This window comes from Anomalospiza imberbis, chromosome Z (assembly GCF_031753505.1).
Source record: "Anomalospiza imberbis isolate Cuckoo-Finch-1a 21T00152 chromosome Z, ASM3175350v1, whole genome shotgun sequence".
In the NCBI taxonomy this organism is placed as follows: domain Eukaryota; kingdom Metazoa; phylum Chordata; class Aves; order Passeriformes; family Viduidae; genus Anomalospiza; species Anomalospiza imberbis.
The window spans coordinates 53,842,376-53,863,973 of record NC_089721.1 but is presented as its reverse complement, the minus strand read 5'-3'; the positions used below and the strand labels follow the sequence as shown (position 1 = coordinate 53,863,973).

At 41.4% G+C, this 21,598-nt stretch overlaps 1 protein-coding gene across 1 annotated transcript; it reads right to left on the bottom strand.

The window, feature by feature from the left end:
• Positions 1-576: 576 nt before the first annotated feature.
• On the bottom strand, positions 577-20,269 carry HSDL2 (hydroxysteroid dehydrogenase like 2). Its single transcript, XM_068177427.1, has 11 exons — positions 20,158-20,269; positions 17,186-17,349; positions 16,665-16,763; positions 16,423-16,537; positions 9,978-10,081; positions 8,922-9,020; positions 3,978-4,172; positions 3,402-3,473; positions 1,863-2,051; positions 1,253-1,381; positions 577-821 (listed from the first exon to the last, which is right to left on the bottom strand). The coding sequence occupies exons 1-11, from the start codon at positions 20,172-20,174 to the stop codon at positions 709-711; spliced, it is 1,296 nt and encodes a 431-aa protein (XP_068033528.1). The 5' UTR covers positions 20,175-20,269; the 3' UTR covers positions 577-708.
• Between the last annotated feature and the right edge of the window lie 1,329 nt (positions 20,270-21,598).

Here is a 21,598-nt window from a genome sequence, read left to right as displayed (position 1 = left end):
AGCAGCAGCCCATGACTGCACTTGGGCACTTACAAAGTGGAGGCATGCATCATTTTACCAGTGAGCTTAAATCTTTACCAGCCAAATGGAAGGAAGGGGCAATGACTGGCTGCAGGGATGTAGGGGGGTAGGGGAAGAGAGAGAGCACATGAGCAGGCATGTGTGTGAGTGTACCTTTGCATAAGAAGAAAACTTGCTTATAACTCAGTATGGCTGTGCAGCATCAGTGCAATACAGAGGTATGAGAATATGTGTAGATAATAAATTCAAGAAAGAAAAATTTGATATAATAATTTACCAGGTGTAATTAAAGCTATGTTAAACTGACTACATTACTTCTACTTCTAAGCCAGCTTAGTAAATTTGACATAGCACTTTTAGCACTGATCTGCAGGGTGACATTTGCTCTACCCACCTTTTCCATAGGATATATGCACAATCAATTACATGGGAAAAAACTCACTTTGGATGTCCTACACTGATCCAGAGGAGCAGAAATAAAGAAAACACCTGGAACCTAAGTGCATTCTTGAAAAGAAATTAGTTTAATTTGGACACCTTCTTAATGAAATTGAGTTATTTCTTCTATAAAAATCTCACATTTTATCAATATTTCTAAAACCACATCAGAAAAACAAGGACTAAAAATTTAAAAGAGCACTGCAATTATATATGAAAGGCCACTGTTGTGGTAGTATGGGTTTCCCCTCACAGTTTAGAATTAAACTGTGAAAGCATCTTCTCTAGCTTTATTGCTAGTGCCATGTTTCCTTTAATCCTTAATCTTCCAGTCATGAAGGCCAGAGTTGGCTTTAATTTACCTAAAAAGAAGAAACAGAACCGTCAGAGTATCAAAGGAAATGGAATAAGCCTCTGCACAGGAAAACAATGCCACCACAGTGGAACCTTAGCATCTATACTAATGTCAAGTCCTCCTGGTACAAGCAGTGCACATTTAGGAAACGCTGCTCAGATATGCACAGAGCACAACATTGACTGGATTCTTTCTGAAGATACACTGGCTGCTAAAATGTCAGTACCTGGTTAATAAAAGCAGTGTAATCTTTTGCACTCTTCCTGTTCACAGGATGCCGGAGTGCAGAAAAATCCAAGCAGTTCTTGCCTGCACTCTCCCTTAAGCCACAAAAAGCTGAAAGCTCCTCCAATCCCAGATCACAAAGCGAGAAGCTGCTCTACTCCCCTGTCAGCAGAGGCTTTTCTGCGTCCCTTGACAAAGGCCTTTGTCCCTCACCTGTGAACATCTTCACAAAGTCGGCACTCGACATGCTCATAACCACATCAGCTGTCACAGGAGGCTTTCCGAAGTCAGTGCTCCCACCCTTGGTCTTCAGGTCAATATACCAAGTGCCTCCACCGTCGCCTGGACAGAGAGTGAAGCGAGGTGAGAAGGCAGCAAGGATTGCTGCGCCCTCCCTCTCAGTTGCCCCCTCCAGACGGCCACAGCCGTGTGCGTTTGCAGCAGTTCCGTGGCAGCCGCACGCTGCCGGGTGCTCTGCAAGGAGTCACCTCTTGTCCCCCGTGACGCCCCAAGCACCACGGGCTGGGGCCACGGGCAGGAGAGCCCAGAGGCTTTGCTCACAGAGCTGGTGGCAGCTGGCGCTTCTGCCGTGGCCCCGAGAGCGCCCTGTCCCTTGTGCCACACCAGCCCCGTGTGGGGCGGCAGCGCTGGGACAGAGGCTCCATGTGTGGCACAAGGGACAGCAGCTCAAGCGGGCCTGCAGCGGAGCATCACACAGAACTGAAGAGGAGCTGGTCTGCTTCGCGAGCAGCTTCCAAAGTGCTTCTGTCTGAAAGCACCCAGTGCCCTTTGCTAGGCAAGGCTGCACAAGCGATGGGCTTACCAGATAGCTCAAACTGAAAGACGCCCTGAGTACTTCTCACGTACTCTTCAGTCACTGCCCCTTGAATAACACGGAACGTCTCTGCAACAGGACCCGATGGCGTGCCTACAGCAGATTCTGTCTTAGCCTTGGCTGCATCTGCTCCTTCCTGCTGGGATCTGCTTAATTTCTTCTCCTCTTGAGCAGCACCTATGAGAAAGATCACCTTTCTCTTTCAAATACAAACCACTTTAAAAATTAATATAGAAACATGTGCAGAGAACTCCATTTGAAAATATTTAAGCTTCAAAGTAGGGAACACGATTATTTTACCATTTCAGTATTTACACTGATAAAGGATGCTTTCTCCACCCAGGAATCTGAATAGACGTACATCGCTAAACATAATTCTGCCATAAATTTTGATTCCTGATAGATCAAAAGTGAAAATAAAACCACAGCAAAATTCTCAGTCTCACTGTTTACAGTTCATTACAGATGCTCACACAACAGTTTTCTAATGTTATCCATACACTACTCCTGACAACATTAAAAAGAAAAAATCAGTGTCTTTAATAGCCATTGCTTTCATCTCAAAATACTGCTGTCTTATCTATCTTGTAAAGAACGTGCATATTTTCATAAATTCTTTTGCAATGGCTTCTAAGGTGGAAATCAATTTACTGCTTTGATCAGTGGCTTACTTCACCACAATGAACATGCACACTTAACAATAAAGGAAAACTTTTGCAATTTACAAAGCCAACCAAGTTGAACAGCCCCTTAAAATGCTGTTGAAAGTCTCTTAGGTGTCTTCAGTATCAAAAAATACTTAGGTTCTGTTCTGTGGGTCCCTACAGAATAACCCGCACTGGGAGCCCAAGGAACTAACACCATCGGTCCCTGGCAGAACCGTCCTAGTGTGACTGCTCAAGGAGTATTTCCACCAGAAAGGAACACTTCCAAGTTTGCTTCCTCTGCCCTGGCCTTATCCCTATTCTGACACTCCTATAAAACCAGTTCAGCATTCTTAGTTGCCCTTCAACTTGACATAAAACAATTCTGAAAAAGCAAAACTAACATTTTTCTAAAAAAAAAAAAATTCTACATTTCATCCAAGAGTTACTTTAAATGTACAAATTGTGCACGTTTCATATAAAAAGCCATGGAAGCTTTATGTCATATTCTTTTGTATAAATGAGCAAGGCAAAGGAGATATTCCTGCAAAATACCCTGTTTGCAATTTAATTTCTTTTTCAAGCAATATTTAACTGTGACCTCCCTACTACCACAATTCAGATGATTAAAAAAGTATTCTTAAAAATAATGCACTGACTTTACACCATGAAAGTCCTGCAAGAGGTATGATTTTTTCCCCAGTTTTAACTACATAGTCGCTTCTACTGATCTGACTCTTCTAATGAGAAAAGGGTTTTTGCTAAAAACGATTGAGTGGAGTCCAAATTCATAGGGGAAAAAAGAAAAGCAGAGAGCATTTATTATTGTGAAATGAAATTAATTATGGAAATTATGGACTTGTACACACAGTGCTTTCCCTACCATATCCTTCTTGCTTCACAACTGTAGTGTCAATTTCAACATCTAAGAAGAAGTCAGGTATCAGAGGGTGACCTAAGAGGGAGGAAAAATGTAATAATAAGTCCAAGTAAATCGGATTTGCACAGTAGGAATCCATTTAATCCGAAACCATAGTGAAGTAATACTGTATCTCAGTTTAAATTTGAAGGAAAAATGTAGCATGAAATAATATATTTAAAATTTTGTTCATTTAAAATCTGACCTAGAAGGCTTCTAAGATTGCAATGAAGAACATCGGAGAAAAAAAACATAAAAATCTATCTCATGAGCTGTTAAGTAGCAATATATACATCTACAGTGCAGGTAGGTTTTCTTTTCATTAAAGAATTTCTTTATTTCATTTAATAGACATTTCATTATTAAACTCTTTGTGGATCCATACGGCCTTTCCACTAAGGCATGTTCTCAAAGCTGAGGCAAAGCAACATCTTTTATAAACTAATTTAAGAACCCTGGGAAACAAAACTGTATTAATATTCTCCATATATTCTTCCCTCCTTCTTGAACTTACTTCTCACCTTTAAAGATCCCTTTTACCTGGTGCAATTGCATAAACATCAAAATCCTTAACTCCTTCTTCTCTCAGCAGAACTTCATCAATAATGAAGTTCCCAGTGAAAGTTTTCGGTTTTGTCAAAATGCAGTATGCAGCATCTGCCAGGATGTCCGTTTTCCTGCACTGTTTTTCTATTCCATCTCCTCCCAACATATCCATAGCAGCTGTATGTATGGCTAGAAAGTTTGAAGGGTAAGAAAAATAAGCTTTAACACTAGCAACATGGAATTCTCATTTCTTTCACAAGTAAATAAACTTTATTTTCCTTTCAGGCAAAAGGAAACTCTAGGAAGACAGAAGCTGTGAAATACTACTAACCAACAAATAATTCTTTACAAGCAACAGTAAAATCCATGAAACTATCACAGGAATTAAGAATGCCAGAACATTTTCTGACATTCACATCTCTGTATGTATTTATCAGCCCACCAGTTTTCCACCAGTTGTTCAGGACATGAAAACTAACAGGACAACAGTTTTCCTCAAAGTGAATGTATGACACATCTGTTATGGCGAGGAATTAGCTTTGGTGATTATCACACTAAAAGCCTTGATGCTTTATTTTAGTCTTTTGATAACTCCCATGAGCTACTAAAGTGTTTCTCCTAAGTTAATGAGAAACCAAATAACAAAACCTCACATTACTTGTTCAGTATTTCACAGAAAGGCTGTGTTAGACCTAAGAATAAAATCCACATCTCCTCCTTTTGATTCTTTTATTAAGCAACTCTATTACTTCTGTGCATTCTACTAGTCTTCTTTATGTTTCTCTCATGGGAGCTACTACACTGTGGCATCTTGCTGTCCAAGTCTGTGATTTGCTCTTCCAGGCTGAGGTATCCATTTAATTTTTTTTCATCCTATTCCATGGAAAGTCTGGTTGCAGCTTTTGACATTTGCCATCTTACTGTTTTTCCCTCATATGTTCTGCTTTATTAGTTTTTCCCATGTGCTGTTTAAAACTCAACACTCGGTCCCCAAGTTTTGAGGCAGATTCACAAATCCCTTCCTACATATCAGGCCAGAACATCAGGGAAGCAGAAGGATAAACCTTGAAGGATAAATTTTTGTCTTCCTTTCAGTGCCTCCATTCCATTTAAAGTAACAGCAACTTTGGTACAGAAATGAACCCAACATTCCTTAAATAGCAAAAAGACACAAGCACTGTGCAGCACGTGTATGTGAGCTGGATCATTCCTTCACCTCTCAAAGTACATACTGGGAAAAAGGACCGCAGTCTTCAGCACTGGCCCGAGAGCTCCTGTCCAAGTATTTCCTAGAGAGTCCAAAAGTGTGTAGATGTCCCTATTGACTTCATTACATTATTCTTCTGTGATAAGAATTAGCTTCTAAGTTTCATTTACTGTTAAGTAACCTCAGCTTTTTTTTCAAATTAATTGAACTGCTACAAACACACGCCTAAATAAAAAGTGACAAATAGATATACTGTACATACATGTAGGTCTATCTAGGTCGTCTTCTCGTCTTTAAGGAAGTCAATAAATTTGCCTTTTTTTCATCTTGTGAAGTGGTATCTGCCCAGCAAGATTTATTTTTTTAATAGCTACCAACAGCACAGAGAATATTTCTGTCAAATACTATGATGAAATTTATCAAGTTCTGTTGACTTAAATATATTTATTCTGAGGATTCATTAAGCTGCTCACTTTCCCTGGCCCACAGGTCTGCCACTTCTCTGTTAACTGTTAACTATTATTCTTCTGAGCATAGTCACCCTATCTGCATAGATTGAAGCAAAAAGGTTTGAAACAGTACTGTCTTGTAGTCTGGCTGCACATTATTACATTCATTTCATATAAAGGGATGCAGGTTTGCCTCTAATACATATCAATAGACTTCCAGTTCTGTTCCAGGACACCTGTATTATTCCTCTGCTCTCTTTGTGATGGGATTGCCCCTTGCCTTTTTGACAGATGTCCTCTTTCACTTTTAGATAAACAGAGAACTCTGGCATCTTAGTACCAACATACCTTCATGTGTTTAAAATATCAGATTAATGAACCAATCCTGGCATCCATACTAACACTGAGGGTAAACACATTTGTAAGAGATAATAGTGGGCTTTTAAATTAGGAACTTTGCAACTGTCATTCAGATACCCTGGAAGTCTGTAACGCTGCCTCTCTGGATGATCACAATAAAGAAGTTAACTTTCTCACTTTTGGAAGATAAACCTTTCAAAAGCACATTTTTTTTGTACTGGAGAATTCATACATTATGATCTTCTTTTATACTTGATGTCACATCAGTTTTCATGGAGGCATCACTGAATGAGCAGGCATGATTTCTGTAAATAAAAAGCTCTGCTTATATACCTTTGATTTTATAAAAAGCTTAATTACTTTTTAAAATTTCTTTGCAGCATCTCACACAGATAAATCTTTCTTTTAAAAAGCATTTGTTAGAATATATGCTGTTTTCATCTGTAAATTGAATCTTCCTGCACTCCCAAGCCTCCTGTTCTGCAGGATCCTGTGGGGAACATGTATTAGCTGCACTCTGTAACCAGTAGCAGCTCCCAGAGTGTTCTCCTGTTACTTTAGCAGGTATGGGTATGTTACCAAGGACACAGTGGAAATGCACAGTGGAAATGCTCAAGAGAAAGATACAACTGTATTTGGTTTGGGTTTCCCCCTTCCCCACATTAAGAATGTCAGATTTTTATAGAAGTTTTATTAATAGCATCATAAACATTGTGCAGCGTAAGACTTAGTGTAACTTCTGCTTATAAAGTTAGCTGCTTCTCTGAAAAAATTTTCATTGTGGAAAGGATGGAGAAATTCTCACAGGTTCATTTTTCCCTTGCCATGAAAAAAAAGAGGTCAAATTATTCAGATGGGCAGGGGAAAACAGCCACATTGCAAAATAAATACCTAGTATAACCAGCTGGTCTCTGCAGAAAAAAATTATTTTGCTTTTAACAGGACCCATAAAGCCACTGACTCATTTCCACAATAGTAGTGGATGTTTTTTCCAGCACATCAAGAGTAAGAAAGCTGTGAAGGATACATATAATGTGTCTATACAGCATATGAGTATGTGCACTTACAAGACACGGGTAATCTTTTAACACCCTTTTAATGAAAAAATAAGTTAAATTGATTGTTTGCAGTTTCATACAATTTCTCTATATCTGAATGAGATACTCTGAATTAATTTCTTTACAATTCCTAACTTTCAGGCAATATACATTGTTAAATCAGTCAATGACCAAAACCACACAATGGTAGGTAAAAGGTCACCTCTGTTAATGAGAAACCAAGTTACTCTCACCTACTAGATTCTGAGGGGATATAAAACCCATTTAAAAGTGTTATTTTAAAGACAAGACAGAAGGGATGGGTGGGATCTAGGGAGCTAAAGACCAAGAATTCATGGTTCTATTCCAGATGACATAGACACTGGGAAATCTCCATTGAAATTTTTTTAGGTTTTCCTGGGGCACTCAAGAAGCAAGTATGTGGAAACAAGTGCAGATTTCTTTTAACTGCCTCAGAAATAAAAAAATACAACACACACTTGAAACCTGAAAAGTGAACTTTGACTCCATCACAAGGCAATCCATAGTCTTAACTTATGAACGTAGCTGCCTTCAGTACATCACAGATGAAGACCTTTATTGTCTTTGAAATACTACAGGTTTTGTGATGATATAACTATAAAGAACTATATAATTAGAATTTTAAAAGTCGATCCCTTACCAAAATATTTCTGTGGGTAGAACTCACAGAGTGAGCAGAACTATGAGGCATTCATTTCCTGGAAGCATTTAAGCAAGCATCCAGACCAATGAAAAAGGACCAAGTCTGTCAGGCACACCAACCCAACTGTTCAACTGATGATCACCTACTGTATTCAAGCTGAGAAATTTGGCTGATTTTCTCTAAAATAATTAAGTTTTCCTCACATTTCTCACTTTACAGAAAGCAGATCAGAGAGTTCCAGTTCCCACTAAAGCTTAAAAGGGGCCTGCAATTCCTAACGAGAAAACATTTGTACACAGTGACTGTGTACAAACACTTCTTAAACTGGAGCACTATCCTCAGAAGAGGATCTTGGTTCATGTTTTTATCTCCTCTTCCTTCTTCCTTCCTTGCACTCATTAAGGAAATAAACACTGTTGTAATATTTCCTAACACAATGGCTGGGCTAACACCACTAAAGGGCAGAATTACCTCTGTCTGGCATTGATTTTTACACCCAGTATAATTTCTGCCAATAAATATGTTTGGGGAAAAGAGACTGGCCTCCTTGGCAAACACCTGGCCAAACTTCAAACAGCAGTCCTTTCCCTCACTGACCCACACAAAGCCAACTGAAGCTTAATACAACATGGGAGCACTGAGCTATTTTTCTTTCAGAGCTCTTTAATTTCTTGTCATTTGCATTCAGATGGTTCTGCGAACAGCTCTTCACAGAACTGCGCTGTGCCAAAACTTCTAGGAATAGGCCTTTTAAAAATTATTTCTGCATGTACAGAGGTATCTATCTTGTCAGTAATCTCTGGAAGTTTAACCAGCAAGGAATTCTAAATAGTACAACATACACAGATGTTCATACCCGCTCATTAAAGCACACAGTTATTTTGTGATTCTGCCCAAGCCAAAACACTGGGTGCATCAGAAAAAGCACAGGCAAGCCAAAAAATACACACACACTTCAACTGTGTGGTTTCAAACTAGATTAAGAAGAATTTAGATCAAAGTGACAACAGTTTAGTGTGAACTAGCAATAAAAACCAGAACCCATGCAGGATGAAGAAATAACACATAAAAGAACTGCTCAGTCACTTGAATCTATGCCAGAAGGAGTCTGAAGTATATTCAGTGTCAAATAAAACAAGCTTTAGCAGACAAAATACAGAAAGTCAGTATTTCGGTAATACTAAAAAAAAAAAAAAATACCTGTTTTAGGCCATAAAGCATTGACAGCAACTTCTCCTCTAAATTCTTCTGCCATCCCCAAGACACACATGGACATCCCATATTTAGAAATAGTATAAGCTAAGACAAGAAGTGAAAAAACAAAAAAGTTTACACTCTATGTAAAATCTTATTTTAATTATGAGAGGAAGATAAAACAGCTAATTTGTTCACACAGAAAATTCAGGGCTTTCAGAAAAAACAGTATTTTCCTAGAGTCAAAATCTCTCCCTTCCACCTGCCATCTCTGTCAGATACAAACTACAGTCTATCATCTTTTCACTGCAAACAAAATGAAAACTACACATGTTCTGCCAAAAAGAAAGCTGAAGCCTAGCTTCAGCTAGGTGATTTTTGTCTTTCAGATAGGTGACTTTTTATATACAGCATGATGACAAGAGTGATTTTTTAAGATGCCTAAGGCATAGAAGCTGTTAAGGACCAAACTAGAATCCTATAGAAAAAAGTGGAGAACGGGAGTTCTATATCCTTGTTACCTATCTACTTGGAGAATGGAAACTTTCTTGGGGAAATAATTAGAACTTGCTGGAGTTTAACATAACAAGTGTCCCAAATGTAAAGTTTTTGCTACAGTTTTAAAATGAGCAACACTACCTTCAAGATTACATGGAGGTCTTTTTCCACCTCAAAGTAATTTCCATATTAAAAGACAACATTGAGCTTTATCCACAGAAAAAAAAAAAAACAAGCTGAATCAGTAAGAAAATTAATTCTGGGTTTCAGTCTGTATTTGGAGCAGAAAATATGTAGAAAGACACCCACACACTCCCACAGAAAAGCACAGACTTACCCTGAAAACTAAAAGCATGGATGATACCTTGAAACCTGCCTTACATTCTCCCACAAAACAATTTCTTGTAGGTCAGGTGCAAAATGTTTTGAGGAACTATTAGTGCCAGTCTGTATGTAGTGCTAAAGAGACAAGATCTGGCATTCTACACTGGCACTACTGCACACTTTACCAGGTATTTACATGTTTCTCACAAAATAGCAACAAAGGCTCTGAAAGCTACTCACCACAATGATTTTTGAACCACATGGGATTCAGATTCATAGGTGGGCTAAGGTTCAGGATATGGGGGTTCTTACTCTTCCTCAAATAGGGAAGGCATGCTTTAGACCTGAAAGACAGATTCAGACATATCAGTCACCTCTTATTTTATGGAACATCTATAATTACAGTAAAAACAATACTAAGTAGACCAGTATTTTCACAACAGCCCAAGACAAAGCCTCTTCTTGTATCAAGTACTTAACTGATGTAAAGAACAACAAAAAAAAATCTGCTGCAGATCACTTATCTCAGGCCTAGTATTCCTTCCTGCAAATTGGACCACGTTCTCCAACCAGTGCATCAGCTTTGACTAAAGCTAATTTCCCAGATACTCAGAAGCCATAATCTGCTTGTAATAGTTCTGCTAGCAGCAGCAACAAAACACTCTAAGGCAACAATCCAAATTAACAGTGCAGAGCATCATGTAGTCATAAAAATATTCTCTTCTGATCCCATACCTATTTCTTCTTTAAAACCATGTTGAAGAAATAATACTGCATAGCACAATGCTATTACAAATATTCCAAAGAAAACTGAAACCCTATTATCTTCTATTGAATTATCTTGAATTTACACATCTCTGTAAACTTTTACTTTACTTTACTTTTGACTTCACTTCTAGCACTAGGGTGCATGTTTATATTTTATCTCTGCTTGAGAATTTTTAATCAAGCTTCACAGGGTGAAAACATCACCACACTAGTGACCAACTATTCACATATTCCAACAGGACCCAGCATACTCTCAGCCAGAAAGGGAACAACTTCAACACCTTCAATAGCAAAATCACCATTGTAGTAAAGTAAATTATTTACCACCTCCTTATCTGTCCTGGGGTCTCAACTCTTTTCAGTGGCAGGTTCCCTAACAGATGCCTCAATTTCTTAGTGCATAGGAACCAAGAAGCTTAGCTGCCATTGTTGAAACTTGGTGTGATAAATCCCATGACTCAACTGAAGCCATTGATGGCTACAGACTGTTCAGAAGGGACAGGGGAGGAAGGAGAGATGGAGGGGTTGCCCTCTATATCAAGAAGTGCATTGAGTGTGATGAGCCATCTCTGAAGAACACTCTGTGATCTGGAGAAGAACAAGAGTGAACAGGTAAAACCTGTGGGTAAGAAACAGAGACTGAGGCAACAAAGGGAATCTTGTGGTTGGTGTCACTACAGATGACACCTGTAGTGGTGTAGTAGTACACCAAGGGTAGCCTATTGATAAGACCTTGCTCCAGCTACAGGAAGGATCACACTCGCAGGCTCTCATCCTGCTGGGAGACTTCAGCCACCCTGTCTTAGGTTGGAAATAGAGGGTGTATTCTATTCCTATCTGATGGGGCAGTTATCTTCTGTTAATTGGGCAGTTTTCTTCATCTCTTCCACAACCCATCTTCCCTCTAGGGAGATATCTTCTGTTAATGGACCATTGAGTGTCACTGCATGACTGACAAAGTTACATCATTCCATTGTGAGATGCTCCACCCAGAGGGAGGAGCCAAGCACTCATAACTGGATACAATCAAAGATCTGGAAGACCACAGGCAGGCTTTTCCACTGGATTCCCAGAGGAGCCCTTGTCTTCTCCACTGGATTCCCAGAGGAAGATCAGGCCCATCTACACCACCACTGGATCTTCAAAGGAAGACTACACCCTTCTACAGAATCACTGCTTCAACAGAACCTCACCTGTCACTCCAGGAGGACTGCAGCCACCATTTCAACTGGACTGCTACCAACACCCTGACCCACAGGGTGTCAGGTCATATTCTGACTCTGTCAGTGTTGTTTTGTATTGCTGCATTGTTTATTTTATTTTTATTTACTTCTCTAATAAAGAACTGTTATTCCTTCTCCCATATCTTTGCCTAAGAGCCCCCTTAATTTCAAAATTATAAAAATTCAGAGGGAGGAGGTTTACATTTTCCATTTCCTTAGCCTTTCTTAGCAGACACCTGTCTTTTTAAACAAAGACAGATTTTGTTTCAAATGAAGACCCCAGTGTCTGCTGGAAAAATAGCAAAGCAAACTCTAGGCAATCCACGAGATTCCTGGAATGCATGGAGCATAACTCCTTAATCCAGTTAATAACCTGGCCAGAAGAGATGACATTTCGGACCTGATGGTCACAAACCTAAGTGAGCTAATCAGGGACGCTTCAATGGGAGACAGCCTGGGCTGCAGTGATCACACACTGGTGGAGTTCACAGTTTGCAGGGAAATGGGTTCAGGCAAAGAGCAAAGTCATGGCCCTGAGCTTCAGAAGAGCAAAATTCCACTTCTTCAATGAGTTAATAAGGAGTAACCCTTGCAACACTGCCTTCAGAAACAAGGGAGCAGAACAGAACTGGTAGATCTTTAAGGACACCTTCCATAGAGCACAAGATCAGTGATCCAATGGCACAAGAAACTGGCAAGGAAGACAAGAGACTGGAATGGAAGAGTACGAGAACTGTTGGTCAAACTAAAGGACAAGAAACAAATGCGAAGCCAGTGGAAGCAGGGGAAAAGGATCCTAGGAAGAATATACAGGCATAGACTTATTGTACACGTTTGGGGTGAGGAAAGCTGTTGGGAAGGATGAAAGTTTGACAAGAAAGTCTCAGAGATATGTATGCTTGGCAGAAAGATTTTTGAATGTAGAATCTGAAGGAGGAATAAAAATGAAGGCAAATTTTGATATAGAAGAATTGCTGAGGCAGTCTTATTGGATAACTAAGAAAGCAAAGTGTATGTTAGTTAGAAGGGGTTTTTATGGCTTAGAGCAAAGGATAAACCCACCTCAAACAAGAAGATGTTTTTACCAAGCAGAAAGATAGCACAGGCAAACAAGACTGACGATGTTGCAAGTAGAAAAAAGGTCTCAGAATTTTCCACTGCAAGAAAACTGAAAAACAGCTTCTTGCTTAAACTGTAACATATTAACTTTTAGTCATTGGAGAATAGTAATATAAATATGGTAATTTATAGTAGTTCTGATAAGCTATAGGCAGAAGTTAAGGTATAGTTTGGTTCCTCTGTATTAAGAGGCTCAGAAAAGAAAAGTATATAATGCATTGTAACCAAAATTAAAGGGTCTTCAGGCTTGTCTGCAGCTGGAGCTGGCACAGGCTCTGTCACCCATGACCCTGAACTGCTGTAATGTATTGGATGTAATAAACTGCATGTTCAAGAGCCGCCTGGAGTCCTGCATCTCTCATTCAGGCTCTTACTGAAAGCCAAAGCGAAGCTGGAGCTGAACTTTACAAATTATGCAAAGAATAACAAAAAGAGCTTCTACAGATTTGTCAGTCAGAAAAGGAAGGCAAAGAAAGTGCATACATGTACATCCTGGGATAAGCAAGTAAGCAAGGCTGGAACACCGGTAGCAACTGATGACAAGAAGGATGAGGGACTCAACTCTTTTTGCCTCAGTCTTCAATGGCAAGTTCTTTTCCCACACCTCTTAAGTAGATGGGGTGGTGGGGAGCAGCAGGATGGGGATTGGGGGAGCAAAGTGCTCCCACTTTAAGTGAAGATGAGGATTCTGACCATCCAAGGAGCCTGAACATACACAAGTCCATGGGGCCTGATGATATGCACCTCACAGGCCTGAGGGAATAGGTTGCCAAGCCACTCCCCATATTGAAAAATTGTGGAATCAGGTGAAGACCCAAGTGTCTGGAAATGTACCAATGTTTAGAAAGGGTGGACAGGAGAACCCTGGGAACTACCAACCTGTCAGCCTCACCTCTGTGCCTGGGAAGATCATGGAACAGATCCTCCTAGAATAAGGAGGTGATCCTAGGACGGGGAGGTGATTTGGGACAGTCAGAGGGTCTTCACCAGGGGCAAGTCCTCCCTGATCAATCAAAAGGCTTTTTATGATGGAAGGACTACACCAGAGGTCAAGGGCACTACAGGTGTCATTTAATCTGTGTAGCTTTAGAGAAGGTTCCTCATAACATCCTTCTATATAACTCAGGGAGAGAAGATTTGATGGACAGACTGTTCAGTGGATATGAAATTGGTTAGACGACGGCATCCAGAGGGTAGTGGTCAATGGCTCAGCGTCCTGATGGACATCAGTGACAAGAGGTGTCTTTCACAGGTTGGTATTGGGACGAGTGTTAGTTCATGTCTCCATCAATGACACAGATGAAGGGATCAAGTGCACCCTCAACAAATTTGCAGATGATGCCAAACTGAGTGGTGCTCTAGACACCACTGAAGGTCAGGATGCCACCCAGAACCTGGACAAGTTAGAGAAGTGAGCCCATGGAAATCTCATGAGATTTAACAAGACCAGAAACAAGGTGCTGCACCTGGGTCAGGACACTCCCAGTATCAACACAGGCTGGGGAATGAACAGATCAAGAACAGCCCTGCTTGAAGACTGGGGGGTGCTGGTGGGTGGGAGGCTGGACATGACCCAGCCATAGACACTCCCAGCCCAGAAAGCCAAATGTGTCCTGGACTGCATCCAATGCAGCGTGGGCAGCAGGAGAGGGGATTCTGTTCCTGTGATCCACTCTGTTGAGACCCCACCTGGAACCCTGCATCCAGCTTTGGGGTCCCAGCACAGGAAGGACATTGGACTTTTAAGATAACTCCAGTGGAGGCCACTAAATTGATTAGAGGGATGGAACAGCTCTCCTGCAAGGACAGGCTCAGAGTAATTCTGCCTGGAGAAGAGCAAGCTCTAGAGTCACCTTACTGCAGCCTTCCAGTTCCTAAAGGGGCTACAAGAAGGTGGGAGAGGGACTTTCCACAAGGGCAAGAAGTGAGAGAATAAGGGGGGATGGCTTTAAATTGAAAGAGGGTGGGTTGAGATTAGGTGTTAGGAAGAAATTCTTCACTCTGAGACTACTAAGGCATTGAAACAGGTTGCCTAAGAAATTGCAGATTCGCCTTCAAGGCCAGGCTGGATGGGCTCTGAGCAACCTGGTCTATGGGAGATATCTCTGCTTGTGATGGGGGCTTGAAAGCAGACAATGTTTTAAGGTCTCTTCCAGCCCTTGGAAGTAGACAATGTTTTAAGCTTTCTTCCAGCCCAATCCATTCCACAATTTAACAATTCCATGATCCTATGTCAACAGGTATACTCTGTAAGCTGGGGAATCTTTCCTAGCACCACTTCTATGCAGGCAAAAAATACACAGCTTTTTTTTTTTAAGCTATTGACATTTTCTGAACATTAAACTGAAAGTAGGTATCTACAAATTACAATCAGAATCAACATACAAAGCAAGGAGAAAAAAGGGCAAAAATGCTTCTCTAGGTTTTCTCAACTGAGATTTACAAAAACAATTACTAAGGCCATTCCCTTGAGAGGCATTGATTTTTTCTTATGCTTTTCCCCTTCCAGCACACAGAACCTGATTTTTAATATTTTCAAGGCAGAATAGGACCAAAAATACACTTTAAGAATTCCCCATTAATTTGGAACAGCTAGATGTAACATCAAGAAAATCACTGTTGCTATTGGGTAGAGAGGAGAAGATGGAACTTGCCATAGCAATACAGTTGAATCCATTCAGCAATTTATGAAGAGCTGGCAACCAGACTGATCTGCACAAAGGAGAATGACAATCAATCTATTCTAGATTGCAGGATTGGACTAGATAACCTTTAAAGGTGCCCTCTAACCCCAAACTATTCTATAATTCTGTGGTAATACTTTGATACAAAACTTTCTGATCACACCAAGCAACATCTGAATTTAGAGAATCTCCATCATCTTACGGGCTTTTTTATAAGCCCTGTGAAAATCAAAGTCTTCATTTTAATACAGTGCTTTAAATGACATCCTGTAAATGTAATGATGATTCAACCTGCTAAATCTACCTCCTAACCTGCAAAATAAGAAAGCCATGAATTGTGAAATCAAATCTTGGTATGTTCACTTAAATAAACAATAGAATTGATAAGCTGAAGGTAGGTGGAGAACACTTTGGATGATTAAGTTACATCTTTAACATTTCTCTTTGGATCATTAAGTTACATCTTTAACATTTCTCTTTTAAGAGATGAGAAAGAAGCTTATGAGAAGAAAACTGACAAGTAAGATATTGACTTGATGTATGCAAAAATTTAGTCATTTTGCTTAAAATGAAAGAGCATCAGCATTTAACAAAGGCAAGCTGGAGCTTCATTTGAAACAAATAACTTTTTACTTCCTACATATATAGAGGGGCTTGTGAACATTTAATTACTTCAGTAATAAGGTTTCTGTTTACTCCAACTAGCAAATAATTCTTGGAAATATTAATTCAAATCAGTTGACCAATAACTGAGCAATTTCCTGTGAGCACATGCAGAATATCTGCACTCAAATTCTAGGGCAGCAAGACAACTACAGAATTTCTCAGAAAAACTGAAATAACATCATACATTCTGTTACAATTGCTTTGCTTCCTTCTCTCAGCACTTACGTAAGATAGGTTCCTCGTACATTGACATCCATCATAAGATTGACCTTCTTTGTTGCTGTTTCCAAAGTGCCCGTCAAAGATATGGCGCTTGCATTATTCACCAAAATATCAATCCCTGTTTTTAAAGTAAGCCATTTCACATTAGCATTTAATGAAAGAAAACATGAGTAAGGCAGGCAGTTCTTCTCTTTGTTTGAACAACCTGCCTGTTAATGCTTGCCTTCCCCCACACCTTAACTTACCCCCAAAAGTCTTCACAGCTTTCTCCACGGCATTAATGATTTGCTGTTCTTCTCTCACATTAACAATGCATGGCAAAGCCTTTCCTCCAGCTGCTTCAACTACACAATTCAAAAATTAAACATTTAGAAATTTGATCTCAGATGGGACAACTAACACGAACCTTCTGAGAACCTCTCAGACAAGGACATGCTTCAAGACAGCTCTGAAAACTGCACTCTCAAATTGTGTTAAAATTACCTTTTAACATATCATATGAAGAACAGGAAGCCAAAACAATATCTTAACAATGCTAATGTTAATTTCATACATCTCAAATAGCACAGCATTTTAACATTTATATACACATATCCATCTTCATTACAGTAACATTACAGCACTCCTGGGAGGCAAGAGAAGCACTAAGCATATTTTAGTAAAGATGAACTTGAACTAAGAGTCTATGCATTTTTCCATTTTACCAGCTGCAGTAATTAAAGCAAGAGTATACACCAGCCAAGTACCTTCATTTGTTACAACTTACTTTCTTCTGCAGCAGTGTAGATAGTCCCTGGAAGAGTAGGATGGGGCTCAGCTGTCTTGGCAGCTATCACAATGTTGGCACCATCCTTGGCAGCTTTCAAAGCAATGGCCTTGCCGATGCCCCGGCTCGCGCCTGTGATGAAAAGAGTGCATCCTGCCAGTTTCCTAAAGGTGGAGGGGGAAGTGGACAGTAAAGAAGAGAAGAATAAAGCAGAAGCCGTTCATTATTTGACTTTTATCAGACTCTAAGGGCAAATATAATTAGCATAGTTTCCCAACCAGAAAAACACCTTCATCCTTTTTCTAAGAAAACAGCCCGGAGAACACAAAAGGCATGGCTACAGCTACAGAAAAGTACCACACCCAAGTTTGCAAATACTATAAAGAAGGTTACCCAGTTACATTTCTGCCTTTTTGTAAAAAGATCCAACACACCATTTTAAAACAGAGCTGCTATGTTCTGCAACAATGGAAAAAGAGTAATTTGTAAAAAAAAAAAAAGCCAGTTTCCAAGAAGACAGCACACCTATGCAGATCTCTGTAATCTATTAATAACAGTGCTCTAAACACAAAAAACTGATGTCTCAATGTGGTATAAAGTACCAAGTCTGGAACCACAATACCACAGACAAATGCCAAAAGCTGTATTTTCAGAAATGGCAATTTTTCTCTTAAATCTTCTACACTCAACAGCTTCCCAGTAACTGTGTGTAGTCCAGTGGGTCCTCCAAATAAACAGGTCCAATCAACTTAGAGAAACTGACAAGTTTTAAAGCCTAAGAAGGATGTCTATCTAACACAGTATCACTGAATTTTGGAAGAGAAATATCAATTCCACAAACATATTCAATGATAAAGCCTTTCAGACAACAGGTTTCCATATGAAGGAATGTGTGTTTCAGTGCTCCACATAAAGCTCATGTTGCTTTACGTAGCACTGTAGCAAAATCCAGGAGGTTCAGGTTTTTAACTTCAGTTAAAGAATTCATATAAACTATGTGCAACGGTGACTTCACTTTTTGTTTGCATCACAAATGTAACATCACAAAGGTTATAAAAGCTTACACTCTGAGCTGCCATTATTCTTCCTTTTAGACTAGGCCAAACGTAATATTGTTTCTCCCCCTCTGGTTTAAGATGTGTTTTTTCCCCCTTCTAATCTGAGCACTTCCATCTCTTAAATGCTTTCTAGGAGGATGTTGGCTTTCAAAATGCAGAAAACTGGAATGGGGCAGAAAGGGGGAGATGCCTCTTCCCCTGAAGAAGCAAGGCTAGGCATCTACAGGATCTCAGAAAGTCAACCATGTCCAGAAGGTGCCATTTCAAACTGCTTTTATCTGCAAAATCTTAAAGAGTCTTAGAAAGGCACAGGAAGAATAATATCTAAACTGAAGAGCGAACCACAAAAAACTACTGCCGTGAATTCAGTCACACACACAGTGAGGAAAGTTCAACAGTGGAATACATAGTCAAAGTGTAAAACTCAGTGAAATAAGGCCAGAATCTAGTTTCTGTGTTCACCCAACCAGTATGAGGTCAGCACAATTCACCTTAGTCATAGAAGAGGTAAACGGGTTCCAGCAGGAGGCAACTCTGGAGGAGAAAACAGTAGAGAAAAGCTGACAGGGCTTTAAGAACTGCCTGGGGCTGGAGTGACCTACTCAGGAAGGCAAGGTGTATCAGAAGACTCGCAGGGTTATGCACAAGGGAACTTGTGACTTAGCTCGCAGGAAAAGTGTCATACAGAAAATGGGTGCAAAGACAGGCCACAAAGAAGGAATTAGAAACATTACCAGGGCACATTGGGGTGGTGTCAGGAAAACCAAAGTTCACCTGCAGCAGAAGCTTGTCAAGGACATCAAAAGCTCAGAGATTTCTGCTACACTGGTAGGAAAAGCAGGCCCTTTGCTTAAGGGAGTGTGTGAATGCAAGTCTTTCCACACTGTCATAGTATTTTTGCTTCATATTTAAGACAGGATGCTATGATCTGGATGCGTGTGCAACCTGACAGGTAAAGAACTGGTTGGTTGGTCAGGGTCAGAGGGGGTGGTTAGTTAGTCATATTCGCAAGACTAAGGACTTATTTGTTACTTCACTTAGCAGCTCAATAGTTTAAAGTTCATGAAACATATCTGCCTGGCTAAAATTTCTTATGACCTGTATTGTGATGGTCACATCTGCATCACTTCCATTAGAGTTGAATTCTGCTAATAAGACAGAAAATATCAGATTCAGATCTGTGCCCTACAGTCTTGAAAAACATTAATTCCTTTCCCACCACAGATGACTGCCAATAAAGACCTTAAGGTCACATCAGGGACACTTTTACCAGCTTACACAGATATTAGGCATTTAATAATCCTGTTTATAACACACAGGAACAAATAATAACGTATCTTCCCAGCTGTTACCTGAAAAGCCAAAAGGCAGAAAACACCTTCTGTAAATTAAGATCCTGTACAGGAAGAAAATTTGGCTGCCAGGTAAGATAGTAGTAGAAGACTATAATACTATACAACAGTAACAAAAATTAGCAATAACAACAACAATAGTAGTAGCAACAAGTAATTATACTTTAATATAGGTATAATATAATATACTTTAATAAGTAATTATACTTTAATAAAAATGTTCCATATGAAATTACTGATACACTGATAAACTCCTCCAGTAACTGTTTCCTTTGCAAAAGGCACCGTTCAAGTCCCCTGTACGACCCGAACTGCTCATCCCAGGGCTCCCGTGCTGTCCGGGGCCCCTTGGCCGGCTTGACCCCGCAGGCCGCCGCGGACACACGTGTCCTCCGCGACAACTCCTCGCCCTCAGCCGGCTGCGAGTCCCGCATGCCCCGCAGGGCGACAACGCTCAGGAGTGTCCAGCGAACCCCTCGCCGGCCGCCGGCCGCAGCCCGCCCGCCCCGAGAGCCCCTGGAGGGCGGCGCAGCCCCGTCCTGGCGCAGCAGGGACACCTTACCCGGTGTTGGGCAGCATGGCGGCGCGGGGCGGCTGGGCCGGGGCAGGGCCGGGGGCAGGGCCGGGGCCGGGGCCGGGGGCAGGGCCGGGGGCAGGGCCGGGGCCGGGGCCGGGGCCGGGCCGGGGGCGGGGCCGGGGCCGGGGCCGGGGCCGGGGCCGGGGCAGGGCCGGGGCAGGGCCGGGGGCAGGGCCGGGGGCGGGGCCGGGGCCGGGGCCGGGGCCGGGGCCGGGGCCGGGGCCGGGGCCGGGGGCAGGGCCGGGGCCGGGGCCGCTCCCCCGCCGGGCCTCGCCGCTCTGCCCGGGGGCTGTGGGAACAGCGGGGGTGGCGGGCTCGGGGCTGCGAGCTCACGTGAGACTGGAGAAAGGCTTATGCGGGATGAAAGGTGGGACTGGAAGGCTTTCCGTATCCTTTCGTTCTCCGCCGCTTGTGTGAAATTTTGCTTTGGTCTCCGGCCAATTGCACTCAAATCACTGGAGCTTTGCCTCCATCTTATCTTCTGGAGTCCCGTGTCCAGTTCGGGTCTCGTCAGGACAAGAGAGACAGGGAGCTTACTGGGGTCAGTCAAGTGGAGGAACACAAAGGTGATTTGGGCATGGAGCATTTCTCTGAGGGCAGACTGCGGGAGCTAGGCCTGTTCAGTCCAGAGATGACTGAGAGGGGATGTCCTTAATGCATATGAATATCTCTAAGGTGGATGCCAATACCGTGGTGCCAGACTCTTTTCAGTGGTGCCCAGAGACAGAATAAGGAGCAGCGGCCATAAACTAAACCACAAGAATTCCACTGAAGCATGATGAAGAATTTCTTTGTGTTGAGAGTGGCAGAGATCTTGAACAGGCTGCCCATGGAGGCTGTGTCATCTGCTCTAGGTCACCCTGCCTTGACAGGGTGGTTGGATAATCTCCAAAGGTCACTTTCAATTCTAATGAGTCTGTGATTCATTCTTGTTTATTAGAAAGCCTGCAGTAGGATCCTGTGTCTTTTTTCACCCAGCCACACCTATCCAATCCTATCCTTCATCCTCCCCCTAGTACCTCTCTTATTGCACAATAACTTCGAGGTCAGCCCTCTCCTCAGTACCCTGCACATGTAACTCTTCCTCATCCTCCCTTTGCTGCCCAATGAAGACTCTGACTTCCTCTCATCCTTGCCATGCTAACCACCTATTACTGTGGTTAGCAAATCTTCCACCAGATTCCACCTTTGGCTTGTCTTTCCCCCTTCAGATCTTACAGAAATTCTGTGCAGCATCCTGAGAGGGCTTCAGGTTTCACTGAGAGCTGACAGCAGAAGGGGAAATCACCCAGTAGGTCTGAACCTGCTGGAAGAATTGAGACAGACGGTTTTACTGACTTCAAGAGAAATCAAAGTGAGCCCTGAGCAGATGAACTAGTCTGTGTATTAATATAATGGTGGTTGTTGGTTCCCTTCACTGCAGTTC